The sequence below is a fragment of the Musca vetustissima genome, unplaced genomic scaffold (assembly GCF_032173495.1).
Source record: "Musca vetustissima isolate MV318-11 ecotype Yass unplaced genomic scaffold, APGP_CSIRO_Mvet_v1 utg7861, whole genome shotgun sequence".
In the NCBI taxonomy this organism is placed as follows: Eukaryota; Metazoa; Arthropoda; class Insecta; order Diptera; family Muscidae; genus Musca; species Musca vetustissima.
In genome coordinates, this window is record NW_026878864.1 from 153,920 (window position 1) to 175,537 (window position 21,618).

The 21,618-nt window shown below is 32.9% G+C and overlaps 2 protein-coding genes across 11 annotated transcripts in view; both read right to left on the reverse strand.

Annotated features, from left to right (window-relative positions):
• The window catches only part of LOC133323636 (JNK-interacting protein 3), a 33,615-nt gene extending 16,653 nt beyond the window's left edge, over positions 1-16,962 (reverse strand). For 6 of the 10 annotated variants that reach the window (XM_061532553.1, XM_061532557.1, XM_061532556.1 and 3 more), the window contains exons 1-2: positions 16,836-16,962; positions 4,912-4,932 (exon numbers count right to left, since the gene is read on the reverse strand). In XM_061532553.1, coding sequence (XP_061388537.1) covers positions 4,912-4,932; positions 16,836-16,934 — 120 coding nt within the window. In that variant the 5' untranslated portion in view covers positions 16,935-16,962. The remainder of the gene's footprint in view (positions 1-4,911; positions 4,933-16,835) is intronic. The other 4 variants (XM_061532554.1, XM_061532552.1, XM_061532559.1 and 1 more) reach the window with 1 other exon arrangement.
• A 3,822-nt stretch (positions 16,963-20,784) lies between these two features.
• Positions 20,785-21,114, reverse strand: LOC133323635 (signal recognition particle 9 kDa protein). The gene is made up of 2 exons (XM_061532549.1): positions 20,959-21,114; positions 20,785-20,886 (listed from the first exon to the last, which is right to left on the reverse strand). Exons 1-2 carry the CDS (start codon positions 21,097-21,099, stop codon positions 20,794-20,796), a joined length of 234 nt encoding a protein of 77 aa, XP_061388533.1. The 5' UTR covers positions 21,100-21,114; the 3' UTR covers positions 20,785-20,793.
• Positions 21,115-21,618: the final 504 nt, after the last annotated feature.

Sequence of the window (21,618 nt, forward strand, 5' to 3'; positions counted from 1 at the left end):
ACCATTACCACCACATCATCACCTGCGGCCGGTCGTTTGTTTTTAAATTAATATTGTGACATATTCAAACGCGTATTGTATATGGAAATAAAATACGCCTAAATGTTATGAGCATTCATGGGAAAAATACTGAGGCATCACTACATCACACCTCTGCATATTATATACAAAATCGTCACTAGCATCTCAAATGTATTTTTTATTATTACACTATTAGACATTGTAGCTATTTTACTGTTTTTTTTTATTATTATAAATCTACATTAAATGTTAAGGTACTATTACAACGACGAAGAGGGAAAGAAGGGCAAGCACAATTGCATACAACCACTTGACCTTGATATCACGTACATGAAAATGTAGTTCACAACTATAAAACTAGTTTACACAGTTTGTTGGGGGTTTTTTATTGAAATAAAACTAAAATACCAAATAAAGAAGTTGAAATAATTTCAAAATTATTTTGCAAATGACACGCCGAATTTACACAAAAATGTGTAATTAGTGTTTAGATTTGAATTGAACAATTTTGTTACAATACGATGTAATTCGTTAATTAATAACATATATTTATAAATGATAAAATCCAAATTATTAAGGTGGTATAGAGGAGGTAAACAAAGGCCTCTGACGACTGGCCGTTAATAAATACTAAGGTTATTATATTAATTTTGGGCCAGTAACAACAAAATAAGCTAAGCGAATTCAAATCGGGATATGGTTTCATATAATATGACTGAATACCATTACCTCATACAATGTAATGACGACCATCGGAACTTAATTATATGTATACCTCAACATATTCTAGGCTTAAAGATGTCTTTATGAAAAACGACAAGTACGATAAATAATAATAATGATAATAATAATAAAATGTTTCTTTTTAGGGGTTACTGTTTCAATGACGAGTAAATATTTCTTACAATGTAAATATGGTTAAACTTCACAGAAGCCAGGAGTAGTAAGTAGTGAAGTTAAATTACTAATTAAAGAGTTATAAATCCCATCATTTTAAATTTGGAATTAGTCATTAAATTTACCACAAAGAAGTCCGCGAGTTATTCCCTATGAGGGGAAGGAGTGCTTTAAAATTTAATTTGGTGTAGATATTACGATCTTAATGTTCATGTGAAGTGGCAATATAAATGACAGAATTGAATATGCAATAGGCATACTAGCAACATACGTAATTTACAGCATATTGACCCTTTAAAAAAACGGCCGAGGATGTTGATTAAAAAGCAGTGTGAGAGATTACTGGTATAGTGGCCACATGATAAAACCAGCAAGACCGAATTTAGTACTGATGGGGACATTTATAGGGAACTATTCAATATGTGCAAAAGTGTAATCAAGAAGGTTAAATCATGGCCTGTGTTTGCTCTAATGAGCCTATCGAAGGAGTGAACGAAGCTTTCAAAAATTAGATACTATAGTGTTCATAACAGGTCACTGCAGGATTAGATCACTCACATGCAAATGGGACATTAAAGGAGTGGATTATTGACGTTTATGAGAAGATAGGGGGACTATACGTCCTATTTTTAAAGGACAATCATCTATTTTAACTGGCTGTCATCTATACAATGTATGTCCTCTATCTGTCATATATTTCTAACTTAGTCAATATCTATTTTTGTAAAATAAAAGAAATTAATAAATAAATTTTCTGAAATTTCAGTGAAATATTTGAAAAAAAGGGTCCGAATCTTAGTAGGAAAGAAACATATAACTGCCCAAAATTTGTCTGTATTTTCAGGATTTTTAGACACATTTTCCAACAGAATAGGCTTTAATTGGATATCTTGGGTTCTACGTTTCTATGTGTCCTCAATATAAAGACATACCTTCAAAAGTGGCTTCAATTTACTATTCCTTGTGGCCTATGGGTTGCAAAATATCAGTGGAAAGTCGGCATAGGTGTACTTCTAGCAATAATATTAATCTTGAGATCTTTATCTAAAGATTATTCGCTTCGGACCAACAATTTGGCCCGATTGTAATGAACGATATTTTAACTAAGTTTATATATTTATAAGTAAATCTAAAGGTCTGTTCCCCTACTGCAAGAATCGAAAAATGTTTACTATTTTCTTCGATACCATAAAGGAAAAATGTTATCGCAGTAAAAAGTTGTGCATTTTTGCAAGTTAAGGAACAGACCTTAAATGTACATTCTATTATTTTTATTAAAAATATATATATTTTTCTTTTTGTCATCTATTTTAATTTTCAAAATCTGGTCGCCTTAGTGAAGATGAGGAAGAGCTAGAAACAATTGATCATATAGTCTGTATATATGTATATACTGATCGCTAAGCAACAGAAGCCATATATTGTTCGGTAAATATGAAATTGGTACTCTATCACTCCTCTTGGGAACAGATCCCATGAAAATATTAAACTTTTTAAGCTAAAAAACTAAATACCAATCTTCTTTCTCTGACAATTTCTATTATCCTTTCTTTTTCTTTTTTTCTATTTTCAGTTACCTAGGATGAGTATAAAAACAGCAGCTAGACAACTGATGGCATAAAATCTTTTTACCTAACCTAGTACAGCGATCGGCTTCAATTCTGATCACCGGAGCATTAAGAAGTACACCACAGGCAGCCTTGAACGCAATCTTGAATCTCCAACCATTGTATGTTCTGATCAAATTTCAGGCGGCCAGGTGTCCCCTGAGACTCCGGGAAACAGATGCCTTGAAATCGCTGAACTATGGTCATGCCAGCATCCTAAACATAACGCCAGGTTATGATCTCTTTAGGGGGGATAATCATATCAGTGGTTATATTCCCCCCCCCCCATAGGGACTTTAATTGAATTTCCTAGTAGGGAATCCTGGACAAGTGGCTCCCTACCTCTACCAGGTCTGTCAATCTTCACAGACGGGTCTAAGATGGAGGAAGGCACGGTCGCAGGCGTCTACTGTAGGGAATTAAATATACACAACTCATATATAACGTTTTTCAAGCAGAGATTCTCGCAATAAGAAAGCGTCCGAGATAGTAAAAGCACTTAATGCCGACATCACGGGACCGGTGACTATATATGTCGATAGTCAGGCGGCTCTGAAAGCGATGAAGTCGCATACTATAAACTCGAAAGCAGTTCATGATTGTAAGATCGCTCTGAATGATATACGACTGATAGTTGGGTTCCAGAACATAACGACATTGAAGGGAATGAGATAACCGACGAGCTTGCTCGAGGGGGATCACAGTCGTCCAGTCTTCTGATAGAGAGATCTGTGAAACCCCCATTAGCTATTTCATTGGCAGATTCCGTGCGTTCCATTGCGAGGTAGTCGGTAACAGATGGCTAATGGAACCTGCTTGCAGAATCTCTAAATCTATCTGGCCTGAATTCTCTCGTAAAAGAACGTGGTCATTGCAAAATTAGATCTCTCACTTCTAAGTGGGACTCCAGTGGAGAGGATTACTGTCGTCTATGTGAGGACGAAGAAGAACTGGAAACAATTGAGCACATCCTCTGCAAATGTCCATCGCTGATCAGCAGAAGACATAAACAGTTTGGAAGTTATGAAATTGATAATCTAGTCTTCTTCTCCAAAATAGACCCTAACCAAATTCTAGGCTTTGTCAAAAAATTGACTTGGATAAAATAATCTCTATTCCGCCCCCTTTTTTCTCACTATCTTTTCTACCTACTCTACCACTATATCTTTTCTTTTTCTTTATAGGTAAACATATATACAAAGGATGATCACAATGGACATAGTCTCCGAGTGGACGGTTGTTACAACAACCGTACCTCCCCAAATCTAACCTATGTAATTTGTATATATACACCTTCGATATTAATAATTAGGAAATATTTAAAAAATGAAGTCACTATTAATTTTCTTTGATGTACGCTCTTAAAATATGATAATAAAATAAATATTTAATATAAAACAAACTGAAAAGTACAATGTTAAATTTACAAAATTTAATTATTAAAGAAAAAACAAAAACATATATGGGACAATAATAATTGCAAAACATAAACAATAACACAATAATTTCATGTCTTATTTTGGTCAATAGCAACATATCATGCATTTATTGTTGCGCTTGTTTGAGTTTTTTTTTGTTAATCTACATGAAATGTGTCTTAACATGATCAAGGTTAGGCGTAGAGAGGTAGGTAGACAGGTAAGTGAATGATGAAGTCAGATAAGAAACAAAGTTTGTGCAAATTAATATTTCAATTATCTATTGAAACAAGCCGAGAGAGAGAGGTATATTGATATGAAGCAAATGAAAGAAATACAAAATGCCTACAGTCGTTTATTTTCTTTTCCATCGTAGGGATGCTACACTATGCTTTCATGTTATAGATTCAAAACAATTCGAATTTTCAATTGATAGTTACTAACAATTGAAATTCAATTAAAATGAAAATCCTTTTATAGATTTTAATGTGTCTATACTTTTTAACAAATACTAAGTAGGTGACTTAAAAATACACTCAGTAGAAAAAGTATGCATACAATATTTCAGGATTTTTTTTACCGAATTGTCCATATGTCGACTTGTCCGCATACTTTTTTCTAAAGTTATTCATATACTAGTTTTTTTTTTTAAATTATTTCAAAATGTACATTACAGGTTTTGTATATATCGGTATTTTGAACGCAGACTTTTTCTACAGAGTGTATAAAAGTGTGAGCGGTTGAAATGCGCATAAAACAACAAATACAAGTGCAAGGCGAATAACAACAAACAATCAAACAACAATTTAGGTTAATTTTACAAACAGTTTGAAGGAAGAAAATACATCTAAATAGTTCAAAATATAAATTTTGCAAACAGCAACAAACAAACAAATCTTTGACATACGATACGTTTTTATTTCATCTTTTTTTTAACCTTCAACCAAGAAATAAAAATGAAAACTCACGATGCTGACAACCTGTTCGTTCTGAAAATAAAAAAAAATAAAAGAAACAATACAGAAAAATGATAATAAAAAGTGTGTTACAAAAGGAAAATTACAAAAAAAAAAAAAATAATAATCTCAGTTGTAAGACAATTAAATGAAAGTAGAAGTGTAAACAAAAAGCTTTGTAAATTTGTATAAATTAATACGCTCTACATAAAAATACATAATAATTCAAGGCGAAGAATAAATAACAAATAAATTTACTTTTACACACATCGATTAATTGATCTCATTTCAATATTTATTGATTCATATCTGGGTTAATACAAAATATTTCATTCCGTTATGGTTTACAAATATTCAATGACATACTTTTATATCAAACAAAGATTTTGACTGTAATATATTTATATTGAAAAAATAAAAAAAACGGGAATATATTCATAACTCTGACAAAGAGAATCAAGACCCATTAAAAGGTACCGCCCTACTTTCGGCATTACGAATGTGACAGTTCGAATTCTCAGAGTATTAGGTTGAGGAAAACGAAATCCATTATTTTTATATGAACTATAGGATTTTATTTAACATGCTTCGGAATGTCCAATTTGGGTCAAATATGCACCGTTTTTTGTATGATTTGTTGCCATTTTAAAGATAAATTCCAAACGCCTCTCTCATAGAAGTCCTGCTCTCTATTTGCAAAAAAAAAAAAAAAAAATCTAGTAGTCGATTTTCACAATCCTCCCTAGATACCAATTTTTTATCATTAAAGAAATTTTGCAATGCAAGAACAAGATGATAATCGCTTGGTGCCAAGTCCGGACTGTATGGCGGATTCATTAAAACTTCCCAACCAAGCTCTCGAAGTTTCTGGCGAGTCATTGTAGGTGTGTGTGGCCTAGCGTTGTTCTGGTGAAAAAGGCTCCTCTCCTGTCGGGCAATTCTGTTCGTTTCTGGTCAATTGTTATCTTCAAACGGTCCAGTTGTTGTCAGTAGAGAACAGAATTTTGCGTTTGGCCATATGGAAACAACTCAATAAATAATCCCCATTCCAGTCCCACCAAATGCATAGCAGAACCTTCCTGGCCGTTAGTCCTGATTTAACGTGCTTCACAGGGTTATCGTATGTAATCCATTTCTCATTTGCAGTCACCATGTCTATCACATTCCGTTGTCTATCTCATTCCGTTTGGCCAAGACTTTGCAAATGGAAATTCGAACCATTTTTTTCTGTTAATTGGTGTGGCACCCAAACATCAAGCTTCTTTTTGAATCCAGCTTTGTGTTTTATGGCCTATTTTTAGCTCCTGGGCGATGTTACGACTGCTACAATGCCGGTCAACTTCGATATTTTCTCTGATTTTATCGACATTTTCAACGACCGGCTTAATGGATTTCTTTTTCCCCAACGTCATGTCATTGCTGAAAATTTCAGTATTATCCTGCTTCTATATCCCTTTTTAATCGATGAGGCTATAATTAGACATTTTCGGACTTCAGTGGACCTCTTCCGTTTCAATTTAGAAGAATATTTATACATATCCCCAATATAAATATTGAGTCCCTTTTAAAGTTTTTCGAATGTCCAAATTGTAGTTTAACCCAAATTGTCGTAATTTGGTATTTCAGACAATGAAACTTCCTGATCAACTCCTATGTTCTGAAATAAATGCCCATACAATAAAGGTTGAGACCAAGGTGCATCAGATACAACAACAAATATTTTACAAAAACAACATTATTGTAATAGAAATTAAATTGTCATGCTGACAATAAGTTTTTGACAAAAATAAAAAAAAACAATTATTAATTTATTTTTGTCAAGAACTATTCTTTGAGGATAATAAATTTTTAATAAATTTGTGTACTCTTGGGTTATTGGCGGTTTTAGGTCAGTGAAAAATAAAGTTTACGACCTGGTCGCGATTGATTTTAAGTTTCCCACATGCAGCCCATGGCTCCTTGCGATGTTGTTTATATTGTGAATTACCATCAATTTTTTCTATGGAGTGGCTTCAAATCTTGCCTTCTCAAAGAAAATTGAAGAGACATAAATCCCCGGCCAAAGACTAAATCACGAAAATTGTGTTGACCGTATAAAATCTTTCCATAGGCGTATTTAACGTCCGCCGAGGAGCCGATTCCAATATAGGCTAACATAATCTCCTCGATTTTATGAGTAGCTGGGATTTCCACACAACATAAAATATGTGGACCAATCGGCGAACGGTGTTATAACTGATTTAAGCCTAGGTTTTCTTTCCGTCCGCCTCTATGAATGTACTTTTCTTGAATTTTTTTATTAAAAATCATAAATTTTGAAATCGAAATATAATATTGAAAATGTTTGTGACAATTTGCTTTACAAACAATAAAGAAAAAAGTTTGAAACCATATGATTGTCACTTACACCTTATTAAATACACCTTGGTTGAGACTTTTCAACACAAATCAAAATTGTCATTAACTTCAGAATTTGTTGTTAAAAATGTTAGGTGTCAATTACAGATGATGATGCAAAACATATTATAATTAAATTGAAATAAAAATTATAAATAATGAGATATGGGGTGTTTAACAATCATAATAATTGTCATTGATGTCATTTAAAATTTGAATTTGATTGAGATTTAATTATTCGATTCTTTATAAAAAATTACATTTCCATTATCTTAATATTTTGGGTGAAGCTACAAATTCAGCAACATTAATGTTGCATGTTGAAAAATGGCAATCCATTCGATAAAAAAAAATATGATTTTAAGAAATGAAATCACACTACTTCATTTCTAAATAAAACAAATAATTAACAAAATTGTATTTTTGTTTTCTTCTTTACGGTTAATTTCCGTTTCATTACCAAACAAACAGAAGAAAACATTCAAACTCGGTAAACAGGTTTCTACGAGTTTCATTTTTTGCTGTAGGTTCAAGTGATTTTTATGCGATATAAAACCGTAATTTTCTACGTACACAAATGACGTAATTGTCTAAGAAAACGTGGTGTTGACTAAACCAAATAAATATATGTACGTAGTAAATGCCTACCATTATCACCACAACACGGAAACAAGTACTTTACAATCATGGCCAAAATAAAAGGAGAGTTCTCGTGGCCTTATCGACAACGAACTATTTGGGTTAATTTCTTCTTTTTTTTTTTTTTCCTCATTTTTGTAGTGGAAAGCAAGAAATTCTAATAAAACGCCTACCCAACGACCTAAAGGCTATACAAAAGTGTTATGATTTCAAAGCAACAAAGAGAATTCGAAAAAGAAATTGTCAGTTATAACATGACCACAATTAATATAGAAATCAATATTTATTTGGCATAAATAACTTGTCAGCCGCCTCCTCTACAGCGGCATTCAATCAGTTTTCATTTTTTTTTGTAAACAAATTGTTACGAGTGGCGTCACAATTATGAGTAAATATATAGCAATCGTAAAAGAAACAACACACAAGGTCATTGACATGTCACAATGTGACATAAGCCTCCAAATATCAGGATAAAGGATAATTTTTCATATACAGTGCTTATAAACTTCGACAAATAAATAATAAGTTTATAGTTTTCAATGAGGTTTGCAATAATTTTTCAAAACCAAACACAAAAGTATAAAAAATGCGTCTGTGATTCCACAATAGGCGTGTCAAAATCTACAATAACAAGTGTAAGAGTTTCATAGAATATCCTCTTGAGTATCCTCTTCGGATTAACCCGAGTTTCTTATTAAAATGTCTAAGCAGCAAAAATTTGTTATCTCCATTAGGATACAAAAAACCGCCAATCTTTCACTGAGCACTCGAAATTTTGATTTAAATTCTGGACTTTTGTGGGAATATTTTTTAGTATTTATATGGGGATGATGAGAGAAGAATATATTTTGGTATTCCATAAAAAAATACCATTTAATCTTCTATCCAATGAAGAGCATATCGCTCATTTGCTGCAAGATAGACATAAATCAAAAAATCTATGAGAATAAATTCTCGTCTTTAAAAAAATTGTTTGTCTGTTCTTTCGGGGTTTTTATTAGAAGACGATCTGGTCTTCTATGAGAAAATATTCTAGACCTCCTGGCATTTCATGTGACGAATTTCTAGAAGACTTATTTTTTTATTATATATTAGGTTTGCGAAATAGAAATCCATTTCTCGTAAAGTATCGACCAAAAAATTTCAGATTTATGCTCGTTGGAAGGGTGACATTTCGCAGTAAAAAAAACTAGTTTGCTGTTTTTTATTTGGTGCATTCAGTTGTGAGTTACAGGGTGTTAAAATGGAAGTGAACAAAGAGAAAATTCGGTTTCGTAGATTACGTCCAGGAATTTTTAATGTTAAAGATGCACTTCGCTCAAGTAGCCGGTCGTCGAAAATGTCGATAAAATCGGAGAAATGATCGAAGTTGACCGGCATGTTAGCAGTCGTAACATCGTCCACTCGTAACATCGACCATAAAATTGTTTTAAACCATTTACAATTGTCCAGAATTGGCCAACAGGAGTTGTGTCGTGTTCCGCCAGGACAACGCTAGGCCACACACATCTACAGTAAGCTGCCAGAAACTTCGGCAGCTTGGTTAGGAAGTTCTAATGCATCCGCCATACAGTCCGGACTTGGCACCATATTTTTCTTGCATTTCAAAATTTCTTAAATGATAAGAAATTCGTATCTGGGGAGGATTGTGAAAATCGACTGCTAGAGTTTTTTGCAAATAGAGAGCAGGACTTCTATGAGCAAGGCATTATGAAGTTACCTTTAAAATGGCAACAAAATGGACTATCCGAAGCATGTTAAATAAAGTCCCATAGTTCATATAAAAAATGGATTTCTTTATCCCCAACATATTATTTTATTTTTGAGAAGAATTATTTCTGCTCATCTAAGAAAAGAAGGCCTGTTATGAGAAGTCTTTCTGGTCTTCTCTGAAAACTCCTCCTCTTTGCCTTCTAATAACAAAAAATATAATAATACAAGATAAAAAAAATGTTGGTATTCTATGATAAGGTCTCCAGGTCTGCATATTTAGGATAACTATTGGTATTCTATGAAAATAAGGCGTTTTGGTTATCTATGGAAGAAAGGCTAATTTTTTTTCTTTGATGATGCTTGCCAGTATTCAAAGAAAAGAATTTCGGGTAAAAGGCCTTCTGGTTTTCTCTTAAAAGAAGACTCCTAAAAAATGGACTTGAACTTTAATGAAAATGTAAGAGAGGCTTTCTGGCTTTCTATGGGAGATAGGCCTGCGCTATTAATGAGAAAAAATCTGGTTTTCTATGGGATTACCTCTTAAGAAGACCTCTATGAGCGGTTCTGGTCTTCTATTCTAGCTGTCTATGGTCTTCTAGACAAACTTGTCCAATTTTTCCTTCTGTGAATTGAGAAGAAAGTATTCTGGTCTGATTAAAAATAAGAGGACCTCCTTACCTTCTACAAAGAGAATAACTATAGTAAAACTAATCCCAATCCGTATTGCCAAATTTTCCTGATTACAAAAAATTTTAAGTGGTTTAAATTTATATTAATTTAGTGATCATTTAAATAATTTATTGAAAAATTAAATTTTTCATTGCAAAAAGTGAACATTAAAATTAAAAGCATATTCAGAAAAAAATTGCGACGATTTTAATAGACAATATAATGAATTCGGGTTTCAGAGTCAAATAGAGGGAAACCTCCGGATTATAGAATACTTAATGTCAAATACAGTTCGGATTATCCAGATTTTACTGTATATTCTTCAGTGAAATAAAACCTCCTAATTTTTGTCGTCTAGGCAATAACTTCTTTGTCTATTATTTACTGTATGCATATACTGTATGCTTGTCTAAGGACATATAATATATTTTTGGTTTATTTTAATAAACATTTAAATAAATATTAATATGGAAGCTAGTTTCCCAGGCTTCTTAAATATCTCCATTTACAGTAAATATTTATAAAATTCAGTGCAATTGATGACAAATGGAAAAATTTAAGTTAAGGAAATTCAACTAGCTTCAATGGCATTATAAACTGTGAATAGTTTAATAAAAAGGGGGATTTCTTGTTATCTGCCTTCTTATTTATTTAATTAAAACCCACTTCTACTCCCTTTGGTCTTTAAAATTTTATGTTTGTTTGTATGTGTGTTTGTTTTTACCCTACCATATAGTTGGAGTACTTGTCGTCAAGAATTTTAATTGAAGAACATGTTCGAAACACTGCTGATACAGTTCATTAACTTTTGGCGATTATTTTTTGGCTTGGATGAGGGGTTTGAGTGGATTTCAACATTAACAGCAAAAGCAAATTCAATTTATTTATCTACAAGAAGTGACGGATAATCCAACGTGATGGGTTCGTATCGCGCACCATGGTTTTGTGCCACTGCTACTGAATGTAACACCACAATTTGATATTGAATCACATTTTTTGTTTTTGCAAGAATTTCAATGCACAAAAAATAAAAAATGACAACAATGATAAAATGGAAGGGAAACCCAATATACAATATAAATTTGCGGAAAAGTTTTTTGTTGTTATCAATTTGTTTCTTTTTTTACGTAATGACTAAGAATTTAAATATAACTGTTTGTAGTAGACAGGCATGCAATTGATAAAATTAAAAGTAGACTCAATTGATGATTTTAAAACGTAAGGTGTTCAATGAATGCCTCATTTGTAGTTCAAACAAATATATACTAAATAATCAAGAATTGTGGTCTTTAAAATATTCGTAATTCGAAAACCAAATTTTTAGTAATACGCCATTAGAGAAAACTGAGGCGTCATAATATACACTTATACTACCACATTCTACCAACAATTATCATCTTCAAATTTACACATTAATAATAATACCCATCGAAATAAATAATAAAACGAAACTGACGTCAAATTGTCTCTAACAAACGTATACTCTTACATTATTGCGGTTTCTAAGTCGGCCTTAAAGGTCGTTGTACTTGGCATTACTGCCTGCAGTGACCTCAATGGATGTTTTGTATCCACACATACATATCTAACTAATTTGACAGCTCATAAATATTTAGTGCATATGTTTGTTACAATCAAATTAGCTAAATGTTCTTTTTTCTTCATAAACTTATAGATTTTTTTAAATACATCTCTTTTAAAATTGAAGAGAATTGGAATGCGAAGATAAAGATAAAAAATGTATTATGGATAGAGGCATGTTCATTAAATACCAAATTGGGGACAATGTGACATGTATGAAAAATCAATGATCTGAGCTCTTAATATTTATTAAAAACAGATATATAGATATTAAAATTACAAAATGATTATTTTTTATAATCGGTCAGGATCTGTATGTAGCGACTATGTCACTGTGATTTGTCTCCTAGTAAATGGCGTTGAGAAAATTACAGATACTCAGATGCGAATGGCAAATTACAGTAACTCCGGTGGGGATTTACGTACAAAAAATCCAAAAAATTCGTATAAAACCTTTAAAATAGCGATAATTGAGATAGAATTTTATATGGGACCTTTGCCAAAAATTGAACTATATCGAAACTTTTCAGCAAGAATATTTTTAGTCCTCCGAGAAACCGGAATGACAAAATACCTCTTTGGGGAATAAACTTCCAAAATACCGAAAAATTTACAACCATGTTTCCATCCTCAAAGAACCTTCAAAATGCCGATAATAGTGCTAGAAAATTATGTGGGGCTTTGTCCAAACATGGACCTATATTGAATCAGTAAGGAAAGTAGTAAAGTCGGACTGGTCCGACTATATGATGATACCCTCCACCACTTTGGATATGTACAATATACGTATATATGGGCAATATTGCCAATTTTTTGATATTCCATTTTCAAAAAATCAGCTTTTTTGTTTTTGTGGCACATCAATGATTTTTGGTACACATATAGAGAAAAATGTTCTGACTCCGTAACCGTTCGCGATCAAATTTTTGGTTGATGCGCGCAAAAGTTATCGAGGTTTTAATTTTGGGTATAAGAAAAAAATCTTAAAATTACGGCGTTTATTATATTGACCAAAAACGTTGATATATATCTTCCTCCGTAAAATAGGAATATGAATATATTATAATAATCGCGATAAAGTTGCACATCTTCGCGAAATATGAGAAACATAAAAAAATGTAGAAGATTACATCAATATTTTCATTATATTAATGACATACACACACCTAAAAAATAATTTAAAAATATCTACATAATCTAAACACCATGATGAATCAAATGATATCAAAATCACACAAGTCCGTGTAGCGGTTTCTAAATCAATGCGACAGCAAAACAAGATATTGAGGAAAAATATTTGTTTTTGGTTCGAAAAAAATAATGTCATCATATTTATTTTTTTAATGTTATACATGAAATTTCAGAAGAAAAATGTTGGGGTTATTCTGCTATTTTACCCAATTTCGCCGAAAAATTTACATATATAATAATAATAACTTTTTGTGTATAAGTATACGCCTTGCGGATTATATCAAGACCCTTCCGATAAATATTAGAATTCTATAAATAGGAATAAATCTTAAAATAAAATAATATTATGAAATATACATTTTAAATTGCGTGTAAATCGCGTAATTCTCAAAATCATTTGATGCGCATGCGGTTTCCAGGAAGTACTGAAGTTTATCTTCCAATCCGTGTATATTTTGCGAAATTTCATTTGACGGCTAAGATATGCCACACGTTACATTGAAGTACCCAAAAAATCGTAAAACGCGAATAATTTCCGAAAACTCCATATGCCATTAACGCGCATCCGATTTCGGTGTGCACCCTAAAAAAATACATCGATCTATACCATTTCAATGTGGTCCATTAAGAACCATGGATGTGCCAGCACAATCTATTTTTGAGATAAATTGCGTACATCTCTCTTTCGGCTGAAGTTTTTAAAGTTCTCTTTTCGAAAAAGATCAAAATCCGTATGAGGTCATTTATTGAAGCGGAAATGATACACAGAAAACGCAAGTAAATCCGCGATATTTTCAAAAACATTTTTGCCAAATTTCGTGTTTTTGGAAGGCCAGTTCCCGCCGTTTTAGTAGATGGATTTTCACAAAGAAGATTTTATATCATCCGCAACGTAAAAAACCTTATTGATCGCGGGTACCCATATCATTCAGTTGACAGATCTAAAAATTTGGCCCGAAAAATAGGTTTTTTAGAAATTTGATCGCACAAAATACGCACCTTCGGATGAGTATTACTCTGAAGCTGTGCATACTACATACACAAAATACATATCAAATTACGCAGATTCGCGACTACAATAATCTTATAATCGATTTGTATGAATTCCTGTTTGCGTATTAAAGCTAGAAGTAAAATTAAAAAAATACTCAAAATCGAGCTTCAAACTGTCAGCATCATTTAAAGGTAGATGCAGCTAAAATTTTGAAAAATGATACATATGGGGCGTAGTCCCCATTTTGTTGGCTTCTAGTTTTACTTTGACACGAAGACCGTGAAATGAGTGGCTTAATCACAAATCGATAGAGAACATAAAAAAACTGGTTCGCCTCAACCTGTTTTTACACATTTTTTTACATTAAAGTAGACACAGCTTCCACCAAAATAAAATTTGGATGTCAATATCATGAACAGTTTGCAACGAAAGATCAATTAACCCAAAACTATTCACTTTTTTTCATATACTTAAGTAGTTCCCGAGTTATAAAGGGGTGAACCTCCGCTTCAGCTATGTTAAAAAATTGGCAATATTGCCCATATATGTATCCTTACTATTGCAAGTCAATATTCCCTCGAAGGAAAATACTCACGTACAAATGGAAGCTATGGCTGCCTCTGCACCAATTTCTACAAAACGCAATCACGTCATTCAAGTCTCAATTTGATGCGCTGTGCAAAATTTCGTCTTAATCAGACAAACATTAAGAGTTTTGTGCACCTATTTATGTAGAATCAGACGAAGATATATGTATATGTGGGAGCTATATCGAAATCTGAACCGATTTTTTCCGAAACTTATCACACATCATTCTAGACTCAATTCAGTACGCTATGCCAAATTTCGCGCAAGTCGACGGATATAAAGAGACTTTGGTGCACTATTTACCTAAAACCGGACGAAAATATATATGGGAGTTATATCTAAATCTGAACCGATTTTCACGCATCGTTCTGGACTTAATTAAGTACACTATGCCAAATTTCGTGCAAATCGAAAGATATATAGACTTTGGTGAACTATTTACCTAAAATAGGACCAAAATATATATGTGAGCTATATCTGATTTTCGCAAAACTTTACACACCTCACTCTAGACTTAATTTAGTACGCTATACCAAATTCCGTGCAAATCGAAAGATATATAGGTAAGTTGGTGTACCTTAAATCGGACGAAATTATTTATTGGAGCTATATCTAAAACTGAACCGATTTTCCCAATTTCAATAGGGCCAAATAAATGAGCTGTGCCAAATTTCATCCAATTCGAATCAAAAATGCGACCGGTAATTTGTTTACAATTTAACATGGCCAGACAGGCAGACGGTCGGACATGCATAAATCAATTTAAAAAAGGGATTCTATGCATATTCCCAAAAGGATCCATGTGTCCACCTCGTTTCCTTTTGCTGTTACAAACATATGCACAAAGCCATAATTCCCTTTCCCACAGGGTGGTGAAGGGTATAAAAAAGTCTGCAAGAATGTTTTCAGACCTCCGGGAACCGAGCAAGGAATGACAAAGTATGCGTCTTAAACGTACAAAATCCGAAAATTAGACATGGCCTTTATATGGGGGCTAAGTCAAGCATGGAACTACAGAATACGGAATTTAAAAGTTTGAGCCTAGCGATAATTCTTCTTTGACGTTTGTTTGAAATCTCAAGGCTAGAAGAAATATAGCGAAATCCATGTTGGGGAAAACAATGCGCCTCCTCGCTGGGGAGTCCCGGAGATTTGTCAACCCAATTTTTTGCAAATAATGCTGTTCACTGTGTTTAATTCTTCATGGTTTATAATTGTATGCAATTTTAGACATTCTCAAGAAAAAATATGCGATATATGACCTGACCACAATCATTATCTCACTTTGGTTAGCTTGCTTCACAACTGTAGTAAATCTTATTTGTGTAAGTAGTATTCGTCAGTATAGGAAAATGTTTAAGTATATTTCTATATAAATAAACATAGGGCACTTGATCTTCATGTGAACTTGTTTTAGGCTAAGTATATACAGCATCATTCAAAAACCTACACGGTCAATTGGTATTTTGATTTGCATTATAACTTCACGCTCAGCATCAATGACTGTAATCCACGTTGAAAGTTGTGAAAAATTATCGCATTGACGAGTTAACGGAAGTGCATAATTTATTTTACAAATCCTCACTGTAAACGACAAAACACATGGTCGTACGTCAAACCGTACATTGGAACATTTGAAGTCCACTTTGTCCATTAGGACTATTCAAACGAAAAACCTTGGACAGGCATTATACATTTTCGACTAGGGATATGAAGAAGACGACATAGATACACTTTCTTACGAAATACATAATTTGATATTCTTTTTTGAACAAACCTCGTAGTTTACATTTTCATAGTTTTCAATTCAATATTACTTCAATAAACGTTGATACACCCACAACTATGTATTGATATCAAGTTCAAAACATAATCATGTTTTGAATATGTAAACTAAATAAATAACTCATAAATTCGGTTTATAACGTGGAACGTCCAAGTAAATGGCAAATGAATACATGGCGATATTTGCTTTAGCTCAGCCCAGCCCAATTAATGATATCATATTTCTCATACGAAATTTTTGGAAGTTTTAGTACATTCTACATTGTGTAAGACAAACTATTTAATCCTGTAATGATATTATCGTCTAAATTATACCTAAAATGCACATGGAAACAAATTAGCAAACGATTATTAAATCAATGAGTGCTTAAAAACCTACCTTTTCAGACATGACCATATTGTTGTCATCGGTGCCATAGACGGTCTCAGCACCAGGCTGAGGACCACGATTGTTGAGTAACGTGTCGTCGTTATCCATGGTTGTAATGTTTTTTCTTGTTTCCTTTTCGGTTCTGTTTTACAAATCCTTTCGAAATTCTTCACTTGTTCCAGCAACGAAGAGTCAATAAAAATACAGAACACACACACTCTCCCTCTCTTCTCATGCACTTCTTAAATTATCCATGGAGAAACATACACTCTCCACCATATATATGGGTATATGTCAAATTTGTTGTGTCGCCTGAGTCGTGTGAGGGCAAGCAGGCGACGTTTTGGGGGAGAGGTGAAATGATGATGTCGTCAAACGAAGGATTCGCGCACTCATAGAAGCAAGTGTCAAGTGAGGGGGGTTGTACAACCCCTTATAAATTGTATGTTACTCCGATCCTTTGCTCTCTCTTCCTTTAACAAATCATAGGTTTTTCACTACATATGTTTTAGCTTATATATAAAAATACTTTTTTTTATTATTAAAGAGGATATTTTCCACCAGACAAAACAATTTTTTTTATTACATTATTCACTCTCTTGTTTGCTCTCTTTTTTCTATTTTCAAATTAAATCACACTTTAATTAATGCAGAATTTTCTTTGATATTTCAAACTTCATAAACACATTTTCATTATTTATTTATATTTCTTGTTTTGCTGACAAAATATATAACAAAATTTATCTTTTTTGTTGTTGTTATGCTTTTGTGTGTTTTATTAAACAATTCAAGGTAGTCGTCGTCTAAAAGATAGATTTTTTTCAATCGTTTTACTGGCTGGCTGACTGGTGCTGCTGGTCGTCGATGTGTTGTTGTTGGTAGGTAGGTCGGTCGGTTGGTCGTTTCTTCAAACAAGAAACAAGGAAATTATTTGTAATGACTAGATAGATTTGCCCGAAAGAGAGACGTTTTCATAGGCCAATTTATACGCTATGAAATTTATATTTCAGCACACCAATATTGCACATTGCTGCCGCGTCACTTCGTTTATGTGTTTAGAACACATTTATTTTGAATTATTTCATATTTTCTGGGTTATTTTGTAAAAAAGAATTTTGCATAAAAATTGTTTGATAGCGAACGCGTATTATGACGTGAAAATTTTCTTGGTGTGTAATGAATGAAGAAAAGAGAACTGAGTCGTTGCGTATAGGGTAACTTAGGTCGATTTGTGACTAATCGATTGTTCGACTTCAAGATCGAATATTAAAGTATATTATCGACGTTTTAACTGTCGATTTTTTGTTGTTGTTTGGCTCCGGCAATTTCTAATTGGATATGGAAACTCCACAAGTCAATATTTAGCTTTTTAGAACTTGAGTGCCGAAATATTAAACCTATACTGTTTTATTTGGGTTTAATTGTAATAAACTAAACAAAGACGTTGCGTATCATAGAAAGGCAAAACGTATAGCGTATTATTTAGTATGAAGAGTGGAGGATAAACAATAACTTATTTTATTTTCATAATCTGAGACATGGATATGATAAAAATTTACTTCATCGAAATATTTTTTCAAGCCCTCAAGTGACTTTAGTAATAGTGTTACACAACTTATATAATGACAGATTATAAGAACCCATCGACGCACGAAGATTCGAATTTTTAAGATTTTTTAATTTGACATATCAGAATTGATTTAACTTTCACAATCGTAATACATAGGACATGGATAAATATAGAACTCAACGGCTCACTCATTCTGGCACTTCCTCCACATAGGGTTAGCCTTTCATATAAATATTAATATACTATTTAATATTGCTACTAACCTGTAATTGTTTACCACAAATTAATGCCTAAAATGTGACTGTCCTAATATGGGACCAGCCCACTTACAAATCTTAATTCTCATATGAAGCTAATTGAGTATTAGAATGGATCCAAAATATGAAATCGTACTATTTTAGAACCCCTAAACGTTACCCGATCATTACAGAAACCTTCGTGATTCCTCCTTGCTCCGATATCCTGCAATGTGTAAAATTTCGACTACATCAAGTAAAAAAGTGTCAGTCGGTATTGACGGCAGATATATACCCTCAGTCCATGGTCTGCCGAGGTCTATGGAATTACACAAAGGTTTATAATTTTTGTTGGGATGTTTCCCATCTTCGGACTTGATCTAGGTTTGCAAAGTTTGGATCAAATCGGACATTTAATTCCGATTAACAAATTTAAAAATTTTAAAGGAGTATACCGACGACTGCCATCTTCAGAGGTTGTAGAAGACGTGGGCCGACAAGTCCCATCTTTCAACATTATACAGTCCTGATTATATTAGGTTGTACAAAGTTTGGTTCGAATCGGATAGTTTTCAGATAAATTTGAGCATATTGTGGGGTATGTACAAGAAGGGGTTGACCCATTCGGGAATATTAAAATGTGCAAAATTTCCATGATATTTGTTATTCCGTTCGCTTCATATAAGATGTAGACATTTGAAAATATTAACCTATTACGATGTACACATTGTTAATGAAATTGGATATTACGTTCGCTTCATATTAGATGCACAAGTTTTCAAAATTTTAACCCTTTGTGTGGAGGTACCAGAACGACGGGTCCCATCTTCGGACATAATCTATGTAAGATAAACACATTAAGATGTGCAAAGTTTCGATGAAATTGGACATTCTGTTCGCTTCATATTATATGTACAAGTTTTCAAAATTCTGACCCTTGGTGGGGAAGTCCCATCAATATTAGGTTATGACATCTTTAGTTCAAATCGAATAGACCGTTCGTGTGATATTATAAAATAAATTTCACCAAAATTTTGATAACTTTGTTCGAACTTGCTCAAAGTTTGAAATAAATATTACTATGTGCAACGTTGGAAAGATAGACATTTGTAAATAGATATCAAATGGTCTGAAACGGATCTGACCCAAAGAAACATGGGGTCTAAAAACAATATTTTGATGAGGCACATTTTTCCGTATAGAGGTGTATATACCCTCATTAACCAGGCTGAGGGTATATAAAACATGGTTAACGCTTTATATACTATATGGAGTCTGCGACGAATGCTTCGATCTTATTCGTGTGAAATGAAAAATGAATAGCAAATCAGTTCATGTTTTAAGAGTATACGAAAATAGACCCTAAACACAAATTGTTCTTTATATTACTTCCATGTGTTTGGGGTTGAAAGTTAGTAATACAGGTTTAGGTTGTTGGTCGTGCTTTGGTAATGGTATTTCCCTATTTTAAACTTCTTAATATATAATATTTTCAAATTTTGATATATGTCTCTTACATGTAGAAAAATCCAATATTCACATTTATTAATTATCATTTACAAACCCAATGCCTGTATATTTTCTTTTTAATTAACAAATCATTACACTCTTTTTCGCGTTTTGTAAATTTAAACAATTTTTCATTTATTCTATTTTGGTAAAAACTTAAAAACAAATTCATTTCATGGAAATGTTTTACAAATTAACATTTCTCTGGCGGAGTTTAAATTAGACGAAAATAATTAAAAAAAGGGTTTTTTTTGCAAATGCTGTTTGTTGTTATTCCTAAGTAGTATATATACCATTTCCATAAACGAAAATATGGAAACAATTAAAAAAACACATGAATTCCAACAAGTGATACCGTGGAATTGGTGGTAAACAGAGCTAACATTTCTAAAATGTTATTTAAACTAAATGATATTTACACTTCTACTCTGTGCCCATTGTCCATTCCAGGCAGCACGTGTCTCAAGTCTTAATTAATCCTTGTTCAGTGATGAATTAATCCCACAAAGTTAACTCCTAAGTGTTTAAAGCAATTTCGTTTCTTATGTGTTGGTGTGTTTGTGTTTGCTAAAGTATATGATGGTGACGAGATGTTGCTGTTGTTGTTGGTGGTATGGTACTGTTGTCATTTCCCCCGTTGCATCCATATGAACTATTCTTTGGAAGCCATATGACCCATCAAATTCCCCGAAAACTTTTCAATTTTCTTCAGATCGGGCATATTTTCGGCTTTGTATTGAATGCACTGCAAGAGAGAGGGAGGGAGGGACATGAGTTAGTGGACATCGAAGAGCCAACGAATTGCATGTTTTCTTACCTTGACGTTGTCGGTCAATTTCAACAGTATGTGACCCTTGTTGTGGACATATTTCATGGTATAGCGACAAGTGGCCGGATTGGCCATGTACATATTTTCGGCAGCTATTTCAAAATCTTCCCAACTTTTAACGAAAACCATGGCTAGTGTGGAATATTTCTACGCGATGTTATGAGGCAGGAATACAAATTGTGTGGGGATTTGCGAAAGTGAAATTAAAATCAAAGAACTGGGATTTTTTGTCGTCGTGTTGTTTTAATTTGTCAAAAAGTTTGACATTTTCTTTTGTACTTGTCATTCTATTTAGGGATGTGTAGATCGACTATTTGGCTAATCGATTTATCGACTTTCACACTGACTATTTGGCTAATCGAAAATTTATGGTTTGTGTCTTTGCTAGCCTCAAAAATCACACTGCGTTTACAAGCGATAGTAGATTTCCTGCACAAAGAACAAATGAAAAGGGTCTCTAGAAAATTTCGAATGGTTTGTGTCTTTGCTAGCGTATACTCAAAAATCTGGTTGGATACATAAGTTTGAATATATTTTAATTTATTTGACATATTATACAAAACAATACAACCAAGGTGTATTAAATAAGGTGTAAGTGACAATCATATGGTTTTAAACTTTTTTCTTTATTGTTTGTAAAGTAAATTG